Source organism: Meleagris gallopavo, chromosome 15, assembly GCF_000146605.3.
Source record: "Meleagris gallopavo isolate NT-WF06-2002-E0010 breed Aviagen turkey brand Nicholas breeding stock chromosome 15, Turkey_5.1, whole genome shotgun sequence".
Lineage (NCBI taxonomy): Eukaryota > Metazoa > Chordata > Aves > Galliformes > Phasianidae > Meleagris > Meleagris gallopavo.
Window position 1 is genome coordinate 12,106,569 of NC_015025.2, and position 10,124 is coordinate 12,116,692.

Here is a 10,124-nt window from a genome sequence, read left to right on the forward strand (position 1 = left end):
GCCCGCTGTGTGCAGCCGGCAGAGCGGGCAGCACCGGGCGCTGAACTCGGAGCTCAGTAAACGGCCTTTCCCACGGGTCCGCCGCAGGGCACGCTCTGCAGCAGGGGCCGAAGTCATAGACGGGTGTTGCCGCTCTGTGTGCTCACCCCGTGTTACAAACAGCCGCCCTGCTGTCCGAGCGTGGCTCTGGGGTTCAGATTTTTCGGCTCATTCTGCACACCGAGGGCTATTTTAGGTTAAGCTCTTCTATTTCCTTCCTGCTTGTGCGCCACTGACATAAAATGGCGACTGCGGCTTTCCCTGCACGGGACGGTACCATCTCCCCCTGGACTGATGCTGCCAAAGCTTTCGTCGTTCCTGGGCACGTGTGCACACGTGGAAGAATGGCAGCTGCTACTAAAGCAGCTCCACGCCTCCATCCCCCCAACACCTGTCCTCACCATGCACCTCTGCCTGCTGAGGGCTGTGCAGGTGGGAGCTGAGGGCTCGGGTTGCCCGGCTGGTGCTGCGACAGGAGGCTGCACAGGGCACGGGTAAAGCAGGAGGAGCGGAGTGCAGGCTGTGCTGTCGCTGTGGCAGCAGTCAGAGCTGTGGTGGATCCTTCTCCCCGCAGAGGAGTCCCCAGAGCAATGCTGCTGCCCCAGGGCACCCGGGGGGTGGGGGGTGGGGTTCATGTGTACCTGTTTTCTTATTGCTAAACCAAATACACGATATGGGGCTCATCTTGTGTTTCTCTAACTCTTGGAGGTGACCTCTCCAGTACTAGCAAGGCAGGAGGGCTGGTCACATAACCTTTGCTGGCTCCCAGTCAGGGACACAGCAACAGAAAAACCCATTTCTTTCCACTGAGGAGGAGAATTGTTTCCAGCACCATGAGAAAACAAAGCAGACCAAGAGGGATTATTTTCCCCAAACAAAATGCTGTTTGAAAACACCCACTTGGAGTCACACATCCCTCCCTCCCGCCCTGCTTGCTGCAGCTTTGCCAAATGCAAACATTTTCACAGCATCAGCCTCTGAATTTGTGCAGTTGGCTTCAGATACCTGAGGTGGTTGGTTTGTTCTGAAATCCTCTTTCATTCTGTTTGGTGCCTGCTGCCGGACCCCATCCACACACACTTCTCCATCAACTGAATGAATTGTGGAGGGCCTTGCAGAAAACATGCAGCATCGGAACATTTGCAGTTTATCATAGGAGCTTTCAAGAGTTGTTGTCAGCACGGTATGCAAGATGTACACAAACCACCCCCAGCAACTGCTCCTTCCTGAATGGTCTGTCCTGAAATGACAGCAGTGTGTGGAGATGCCTGGCCTGGCACAGAGCTGCAGTGGGAGGCAAAGCTCAGCCCGCTGCCAGCTTGAGAGGCATGGGGTTGGATGAGGATAACGCACCTGCACAAGAACATCTGCTCCTCCATACCCAGCGCTGGGTGCAGGATGTGCAGCACACTGTGGGACTGTGGCTGCCCGTGCCTGGCTGAGGAGAAGGCAGCAGCTCTGCTCCCTTCCTGCTGCGGAGGAGGCTCCAGCTTGGCACTGCCAGGTCAGTGCTTTCTAGGGGCCATGGTTTTCATCCTGTGGTTTTGGGAAGACAATGAGTGAGCTGGACAGAGGCAGGAGAGCTGCCCATGCTGCTTCTGACTTGGGTTTTGGCCACACTGGGCACCTCCTCGGCTGTGCTTTCAGCTCCCTTCCATCTTTCTTCCCATGCAGCTGCTGTTTAGACCCTGCTGACATCGTGTCACTGTGCTCACTGCCTTACACATCCCCTGATTTCCTTTCCCCTCTTCCTCCAGTAGCAGGAGAGATCTCTGTCAGGTCAAGATCCTATACATGTAGCAGAGGCACAATGGAATATTTTCCCAAAGCTCCAGCTCCTCTAGTCTGGTGTGAGCATTATGCTGTCAGACACCTCAGCCACCACATTAAAAAATAATTTGGGGGAAAAAAAATGTATCTTGGGAGTGGAGTCATCAGGATTCCCCTATGGTTTGTAGCTGAGCTTAAACTGAAACTCAATAGGTTCAGGATTTATCCTCCCTTCCTTTCCCTGTAATCAAACACCTGCCTAACGAGCCTTGTTTAATCAAGTATCTTCTGTATAGTAACAAGAGGAATGCAGATCTCCTCTGCTCAGCCAGGGCTCGCTGTGGCTGTGCAGATCAATATGCAGTGACTCACAAGGGGACAAGGCTGGCTCTATGGCAATGCCAAGAATGCTGGTGTTTGTCGTTATATGATTTTTTTTTTTCTGTGATGAGATTAGCACCGAAGGTTTTTTTTCCTTTGGAGGATCCCTAAGGTAGTGTCTCATTATGTAAAGCATCCAAACAGCAAAGGCCTGTTGCTCTTCAGCTAATTAGCCCCAACCTTTCAGTTTCCCCACCTGGAGGTGGGCAAGATTTGTGGGAGAGGTGGCCCAGGTCAGCTTGTGCCTGCAGAAAGCTAGAGAAGATCCGGGCACTAAGAGTGGATGCTGTCAGCGAGCCTACCTGTGGATGGGGGTTCAGAGCAGTTTAAGATGTTTCCTAGGGGCACCTGAGGTGCTTGGTGTGGTTGGCAGGAAACACTTCCCCAGCAGAGTGGCTGGAATGATCAGCATTCACTCTGTCTTGGCCTCAGGTAATTAGCAACTTCCTGGTCTGCGCCCTCAGCCTGCCCTGCAGATAAAGGCTGTAATGCTGTTTGATTGTGATAACAGAGAGCCAGACCTGGCCCTCCTCTTTTTGAATCTTAATCTCCTGATGCAGTGACTTCACACTGTAGTAGGGGAGGACACTTCTCAAACTGGGGTCCTGTGACTGCGTGCCTTCAAGTTGAAGCCTCTCTGAGCTGCTGATGGTGGAAGAAGCAGCCTCCAAATATGCCAGCCTGCAATATCTGCGCTGGGGAGCTGTGGCCTCGATCCTTGCAGAGCCTTTTGTGGTGTGCAGCTGCTTTGAGCTCTGCTGTAACTTGAAAAGCTTTGCAGCCCAGAGCTGGGGAACTGGGCTGATGCTGTCCTTGGCTCCAAAGCCTTCCTAGATGGGTAAGTCACACAGATAAAAGTGCTAAGACTTTGAGCGTAGGGTACTGGGCACTAAGGACAAATAACTCAGTGGGAAGAGGTCTCATGGGAGCAGTGTGAGCCTGGGGCAGCAACAGCTGGGACAAACCTGGTGCCTCTGGTGCTGTGGGCTGCTTTGGCCTTTTGCCTCTGTCCTCAGAGCAGCACTGCTAATCCTTGGCTTCTGGGCAAGCAAAGAGGAGAATATCTATATTGTTTTCTTGCTTTGGCCAGACCTTGTTTCCCTTCCTGCTGCCTGAGAGCACAGCACAGACTTTGGGATCTGGGGGGTGTGGGTGCTTCCCATCGGCTCCACTGCACGCAGAGTTTTGGGTGATTTATCACTTATTGTGCTGAGCGAGTTGGCAGATGCTCCGTGCTGGCAGGGAACAAGGGAGATTGTCATGTGGAGCAGAATGCTGTCTTCTGGCACAAGAAAATGAAACAAGTTTAGTCTTTGGGCTCACATGCTGAGTGTGGTTGTGGTGCGTGCTGGTTGCCAAAGCTATTGAGCAGGAAAGCAGTGGTTAATCTGCCTGAATGCTCTTAGCAGTGCGGGCTGCCAGCAGGGGCTGTTCTCTCCGTACCAGTTCTGAATGCTGTCTCCACCACCGGGGTGCCATCACAACAGATATTTGGCCAGGGCCAACCCCCCAGCCCTTGGGTGGAAGCTCACCACCCTCCACCCTTCTTCCCCCCATTTAAGTGAGGTGTCAAGGGAAGGAGAGCCTCAAAATAAGAAAATAGCAGCAGTGGATTTGAACTGATAAGTAGCAACCCAAGTTGCAGTGTTAGCCCTTTGGGTAACACAGAGGTGAATGAAGCTCTGAAGTTACCAGCCCTGCACATAACGCGTTCCCCTTGGTCTCTTGGTCACCATTTACCTTCTGTTGCTAGGGAAAGTTGCCCATTTTGTGGCTATGCTCTTTCTGTTTATTTACAGATCTTGTGATTTACTTTCAGTGCCAGCTGTCAAACAACTCCTGAGTAACGAGAGCCTTCCACGTCAACCATTCGTTCCTGTTCCCTGGAGCCTGTAGGCCAGCTTCACTTCCCTCAGCCACAAGCACAGTGTCCCTGCTGAGGGGATACACACTCAGTTATCCCCTTTCCTTGTGCAGGTAGGACCAGGCTGCAGCCCTGGTGGCAGCAGTAATTCATCATGTATCCCCCTAATATGACTGCAGACTAATTCCAGAGCTAGCACGATAGCACATAACTGAGAACAGAGTGGGACTGGAGCAGATTTCTGTTGAGCTCTCCCCAGCCCAGAGAGGGTGTTTCTGCATCATTAGTACTGAAGATTTAAGGATACCTTGTCTGCTCAGAGGCTTTGTTGCATGCCTGTTTGCTGCCAAAGGTGTCTCACATCCCAGAAAATCGATGCAGTAATAGTTTTATAATGAATTTCTTTTCTTTATTGCCCCAGAGACCTTCCAGCATTCCCATGTTGCTTGGTATCAGGTAGGCAAAGGGCTGTACCAAGGCTGATTGGATCTTGATAGGCTAACAAGGGCAGAACACCAGTGAGACAGCTGCGGCCATTCCCACCTGAGCTCCTAATAGGAATCCTTCCTCAACCCAACCATCACTTTGTCTTGGATACCTCCAACCTGCTATTTGATAGGACTGAAACAAGCTAACACCTTCCCATCTTATTCACGCCCTTCTCCAAAGGTCAGACCTGTCAGAATGTAAGATTTGCTCCCTGGAGCTTCCCTGAAATGCCCTCTTGCGTTTGGTGTGGTCAGATGAAGGCAGATGCCATCACAGCTTTGGCTCAGCACATCCCCTGTGCAGGCGGAGCAGAGCTGCTGCCTGCAGTCACAGCTACCTTTGTTGTTGGATTTACACAGCAACTCCTGTTTGTAAAGTCTCAAACACAGCTGGATGGAAGAAACTTGTTCATTGTGAGGTTTAGGAAAACATTTTTATGCAGTTGGTGGTTGTTGGTTTTTTGTTTTTTTGTTTTTTGCAAGTGATGGGTGTGGTACAGAACTTTGAATTTCCATTTTAAGAATACAGAGCAACAAATACAAAACAAACTTCTTCCTGGGAACATGAAAGGAGTGTTTGCTAAATGGAAATAAATGAAATGGATAATGAGCACTGGGGGGAACGTGGAAGGGAGGGGAAACAAAACAGAACAAAATCTGGCACAGAAGCCCAAACCCCACTGAAGAAGCAGCAGTCACAGCATCTCTCTGACGCTCAGGATGCGTTCTCACTTTGCTTTTCTTGTTCAATAGCTGCCAGAAAAACACAGAGAACAAAACCATTGTCAATCAGCACTGCAAGAGTTGAGGGCAAAACAGGTCTCTGTGCCTGAGGGGTGGCAAATCCCCACTGGATTTGCCTGCCCCAAAATTCTGACATATTCCTTTGCCTTGCTACTGACGTGCAGTTTGTGATGTTGCATCTTCCTCTTGTAGGACAGACAGAACACCAGCAGGGACAACAAACCAGGGCAGAATGGGTTTCCTGTTGGGGGAGCAATGTGTCCCTGTGGCTGCCAGCACTGGCACACCCTAAGTAGAAACCATCTGATAGAATATTAATTTAATGGCTCCCTTTGTGGCTAGTGGTGCTCTTCTGAGAGAGGCTGCTCCCAAAGCCTGCTCCAAGAGCAGGGAAGTGCCATTTTCACACCCAAAACTGAATGGGAAATGCAGTCAGCATCTGTTACAGCACAGGCATTGGGGAAGACAAAAACTTGGGACTGGAGCCCTGTGCTCAGGGAGGTTTCCTGTTCGATGCAGGCAGTGATGGGCTCCTGCTCTGCTTTATTCCCCAGCTCTGATGTGCCAAACCAGGGCCAGGCCCCTCCTGGGACGCTGCCTCCCCTCCTGAGCATCTGTGCAGGTATGTCCTATTACCTTTGCTTTTAGCAGGGTATGTTACCATCAGATTACTTCCATACAAAAAGCACAATTGGTTTTAGCTGCTCCTACCTTTGGAAACTCAACGTTTAGCACAAGTCTTGGTATTGTCCCCCTTTAAATCAGGGATGAGTTTGATCACTATTCATTTTGCACGTTAGCTGCAATACAGGCTGATGTTTTTGCTGCTCTCGGTTCAAACAGCCCCACAAGCACTTACTTTCTTTGGTGGGCAATGGATTTTTCTCTCTTGTTTCTGTCTTTTTCAGCTTGGTCTTATCAAATGTTTCGATTTCTGCGAAATCTGGTTTGTCAGACATGGTGGGTCCTGACAAAGAAAGGGAAAGCACACCCGGCTCTGTTAGCTCGTGCTGTGCTATTGGCCATCTGCAAGGCAAAGTCTGCTGCAAAAGTGAAGAAATGCGGTAAAAGTGTTTATTCAAAAACAAACACAGATCTCACGCCTCAATCTGGGACCGCTCCCCAAAGCTTGGTGCTCTCAGAGCAGAAGAGGAAAGACGTGAGTAGAATTTAATATAGATTTCTCAGCATCAGTTTCTAAAAGTCATATTTTGAACACAGAAACAAAACTAAATACAGACAATGCATTCAGAGAATAACCCACAGTACCTCCTGACCTGAACTGCTTCTTTGAGGAATGCTGATACCCAGAAATTCTGCAGTAAGCCACAAATCCGACATGCACAAATAGTTTCAATAACGGTTTTGTTTTCATTAATAGGCTTTTTCTATAATTCTGAGTACACTGCCCTAAGTCGGTCCCGCAGCAAGGGGGATTAGCTGCTGTGTGCATTTGTGCCCGACAATAGGAGGGCTGCTTCGCAGGGTCCTTTGTTTGCTCTCGCACTCAATATTTGAGTCGGTGCATTCGATTGGACCCCATTATAACAGATATTCACAAAGCACACCAGCATTAAACGCTGCACTGGCAAACCATCCCTCATCGAGTTCCCATTTTTAATAGGAATTCAAGCTAAAATCCATCCCATGCATTGTTCTGCTGAGCTCAGCAGAGGTTCTACCAAGGATGGATCGGCCTGCGGGCTGCTGGCAGGCGTATACCTCTTCCTTCCTTAAGGCAACCTGATTCTATTCCTATCTGCTCTGAGACAACAGAAGTAAATATTCACAAGGAAAAAAAAAAAACAAAACATCAAAAAAAGCCAAAGCAAAGCTACTGAAAGCACATGGCATTACCGTCTGGCTGCTTTCTCCTCAGCTGCTCGGTGACCGTCTGAGGCAGCGCGTGTTTAAAAAGGTCACGTTAATCCCTCCTCTCCTCCCACCCCCGGTCCCATCGCCATTAATATTGATTAGTTCTGTGCTGAGATTGCTCAGCATTTAGGGAAAGGACAAATTGCCTCTGCAGAAAATGCACGAGAGGGGGAAATGAAGAAACCAACACAGAAACTACCAAAATATATCTTGATTTTTTTCTCTCTTCCCTTTCCAAGATGATGGTGTTTGAGTTTCCTGCCCTTCTTCTGTAATGCTGAGGTTTGGAGTTCACCTAAGGGCTGGTGCTAGGTTGTGGGTGATGAGTTCAGGGGAATATCCTCCCCCTGGAGATGGCTCTGTGCACAGTGACGGCGGCACTGCTGCCACCCGAGGCTCATCCATCAGCTAGTGGCCAGGCGCGTGTCCTGGAAGGAGGAACAAAGAATCTCCCCTTTGTTCTCAGATTTGGCAGCTACAAATCCTCGTGGAGGTGCCTCCCACTGCAAGGCAGTCCCTGCTGGGCTTTGTGAGAAGCCGTGTTTGCATGTCCTGCTGACAGAAGGAAATCACGATCTGGGTGCTGAGTGATGTGATTTTAAAAACCCTTTGTAATGGCTAGGAGCCCTCGGCTGTGTTTTGCTGGGACACTTTGTGGGAAACTGAACAAGGCGGCCATGCTTAACCATGTACTGGGGCTGCCTTTCCCAGGTGTCCAACCTGGGATACATTAACAGTTTCCTGGAGTTCCTTGGTTCCTCTACTGACTTTAAAGGGAGCTGAGATGAGCTCCAAGAGCCGCTGGGCAGCTGTGAGATCTTTGGGCAGACAAATGTAGTTCATGGAGAGATCCTGAAGGTGATGTGGGACTTTCTGGAGGCTTAAGAAGAGTGCTTTGGGGTCTGATCTGTGTGCACTGAGAACACGACTTAAGGACCTCTTCCTCCAATGCGTACTTAAATTAAAATAAGGAACAAGGCGAAGGAGAGCAGAGCACCTTCACATGAGAACATCTGCACAGCACGGCTCAGCTTGAACTCCACAGGGATGGTCTGGGTCCCGATGAGCTCAGCACCATGCAAACCTGTCTGTGCTCTGTCTGCACCTAAGGGGCAGCAATGTGGCCGCACTCATTATGATCAAAGTTCTGCTAAGTGGTGCAGCCTGGCTCAGTCGTCTCTGTGTCTGCACTGTACACAGTTTGGGGATGCAGTGCTCATCTCTGGCTCAAGAGGAGTTGCGGAGATGCTGAGCTGCACGGAGATGAGGTGGGAAATTGGAGGGAGAAGGGGCTCCTTTCTCTTGGATGCAACACTGAGAATCGGATTGTATCTGTTTGTATGTGGGACCAAGAGGGACAAAGCATCCGAATGCGTCGGGGAACAGACGTTGTGCAGATCGGAGTCTGTAGCTGAGCCAATAAGCTGACACAACTGTCTTGAAATAACACACCCACTCAAATTGAACAGTGATTTCATTTGCAAAACGTTGTGGTATTTTTGGTGGTAAAGGTAGGAGATTGATTTTTTTGAGGTCGAAATTGCGGGGCTGGGTTCTGCGAGCACCCCAATTCCTTTTGGAATCAAACACCTTCCAGCAAGGTGGCAGGACGGGATGTGCTGTAAGCTACACTTAGAGGGTTCTGTCCTTAGGGGAACAGAAAGGAGACTACAGCTTTACTGGAAGGATTTTCTCAGTTCCCTTTGTGCTGTTTGCTCTATCTTGCTGCCAAAAAAATAACCATGTTTGGGAACAGAGACAGGTTCCCAGGCTAAGACAATGAATCCTGGGGGTGGAGGGAAGGCAGCGATGTCTCTTTGGCAGAGTGTCTCTTCTAATCCTGCATTGCTGGTGTGTAAACAATTGGTTCTTGTCCTCCAGTTTGTTTGATTGTTACCTAAGGTGTTCGGTTTTCCTCCTCTAGAATGTTGGGCCTTAAGGGTGGCTGCAGATGGGAGGAGAAGACGGGCTAGACGTGGACAGTCCTTCTGCTCTGGCTATATTTTCCAACCTCATGTTTTCCAAATAGCTCTGGAGTTAGTCTGTGCTAGGAGTCTTATTGCAGCAGAAAAAAAAATGGAGAGAAAACATAAGCTAGCGGGAGTGGAAATTTCCTCTCTCCCTCTTTTTTTGACTTCCAAAATTCACTATGGGGGTGAGTTTTTAAAGGTTTGGCCAGATGGAGATTTGTGGAACAGAGCTTTCTGAAAAGCTGACCCAAAACTGTGTCTTCCAGCTCTACATAATTGGCTTTGGTATTGCCTTCTCTAGCAAAATGTGGTGACATATGTGTGCATTATTAAAGGGAAAAGATTAATACAAAATGTCCATGCATGTGATTCTCTCCCAGAGAAAGGGTGGGGAAAGAAGCATGTGACATACTAGTCACAACAGTATGCTATAGGGCAAATGGTGATGAATACTGCTCTAGAAATGCTAGGTTAGCATGATTTACGCTATTTACTTTTTTTTTTTAATATATATCTATTTCTGTCTCTAAACATTAAGAACAGTAGCATCTCTCATATGCAGAGGGAAAGAGTAGGGCAGAGAAAGAAGTCATGGGTGAGCACTGGGAGTGTGCTCAGAGGTGGCCCCTCTCAGTGCAGCTGACTGCTCTGGAATTCAACAGCCTCTTGAATCCAACAATCCGTTGTCAACCTCCTCACTCTTTTTACCTTAAACAAAAGGATTGAATTCAATTGTTCTGGCTGAATTGTGGCACTTCATCTGCAGCTGGACTACCAAACTGATAAGCCAGGCAATTAAAGAGAAGGTAATAAAATCCAGAGATCTACAAGTTCAGCATTTAGATTTTCATTTTTGTCCAGAGGAAAAACAGACAGCAGGTGAGTCTGCCATTTCCATCAGTGTTACGCTGTGTGCTGGGGGAGATACGATGGCATAATGCCCTGACTTCAGGGACACACGGCTGTGGCTGAGGCTGTGAGGGATGCCTACCA

The 10,124-nt window shown here is 49.1% G+C and overlaps 1 protein-coding gene and 1 long non-coding RNA gene across 2 annotated transcripts; one reads left to right on the forward strand and one right to left on the reverse strand.

Annotated features, from left to right (window-relative positions):
• The first annotated feature begins 931 nt into the window (after positions 1 to 931).
• Positions 932 to 7,135, forward strand: LOC104913285. Its single transcript, XR_004161431.1, has 4 exons — positions 932 to 3,028; positions 4,010 to 4,167; positions 5,841 to 5,908; positions 6,195 to 7,135. It is a non-coding gene; the product is annotated as an uncharacterized LOC104913285 (long non-coding RNA).
• Positions 5,101 to 7,411, reverse strand: LOC100539160 (thymosin beta-12). The gene is made up of 3 exons (XM_010719094.3): positions 7,144 to 7,411; positions 6,146 to 6,253; positions 5,101 to 5,295 (listed from the first exon to the last, which is right to left on the reverse strand). Exons 2-3 carry the CDS (start codon positions 6,243 to 6,245, stop codon positions 5,258 to 5,260), a joined length of 138 nt encoding a protein of 45 aa, XP_010717396.1. The 5' UTR covers positions 6,246 to 6,253; positions 7,144 to 7,411; the 3' UTR covers positions 5,101 to 5,257.
• Positions 7,412 to 10,124: the final 2,713 nt, after the last annotated feature.

Coding starts and splice junctions, on each gene's coding strand:
- LOC100539160 (XM_010719094.3), bottom strand. CDS start 6,245: ATGTCTGACAAACCAGATTTCGCAGAAATCGAAACATTTGATAAGACC. Junction 5,296..6,145: donor TCCATTGCCCACCAAAGAAA/GTAAGTGCTTGT, acceptor TTTTTCTGGCAG/CTATTGAACAAGAAAAGCAA.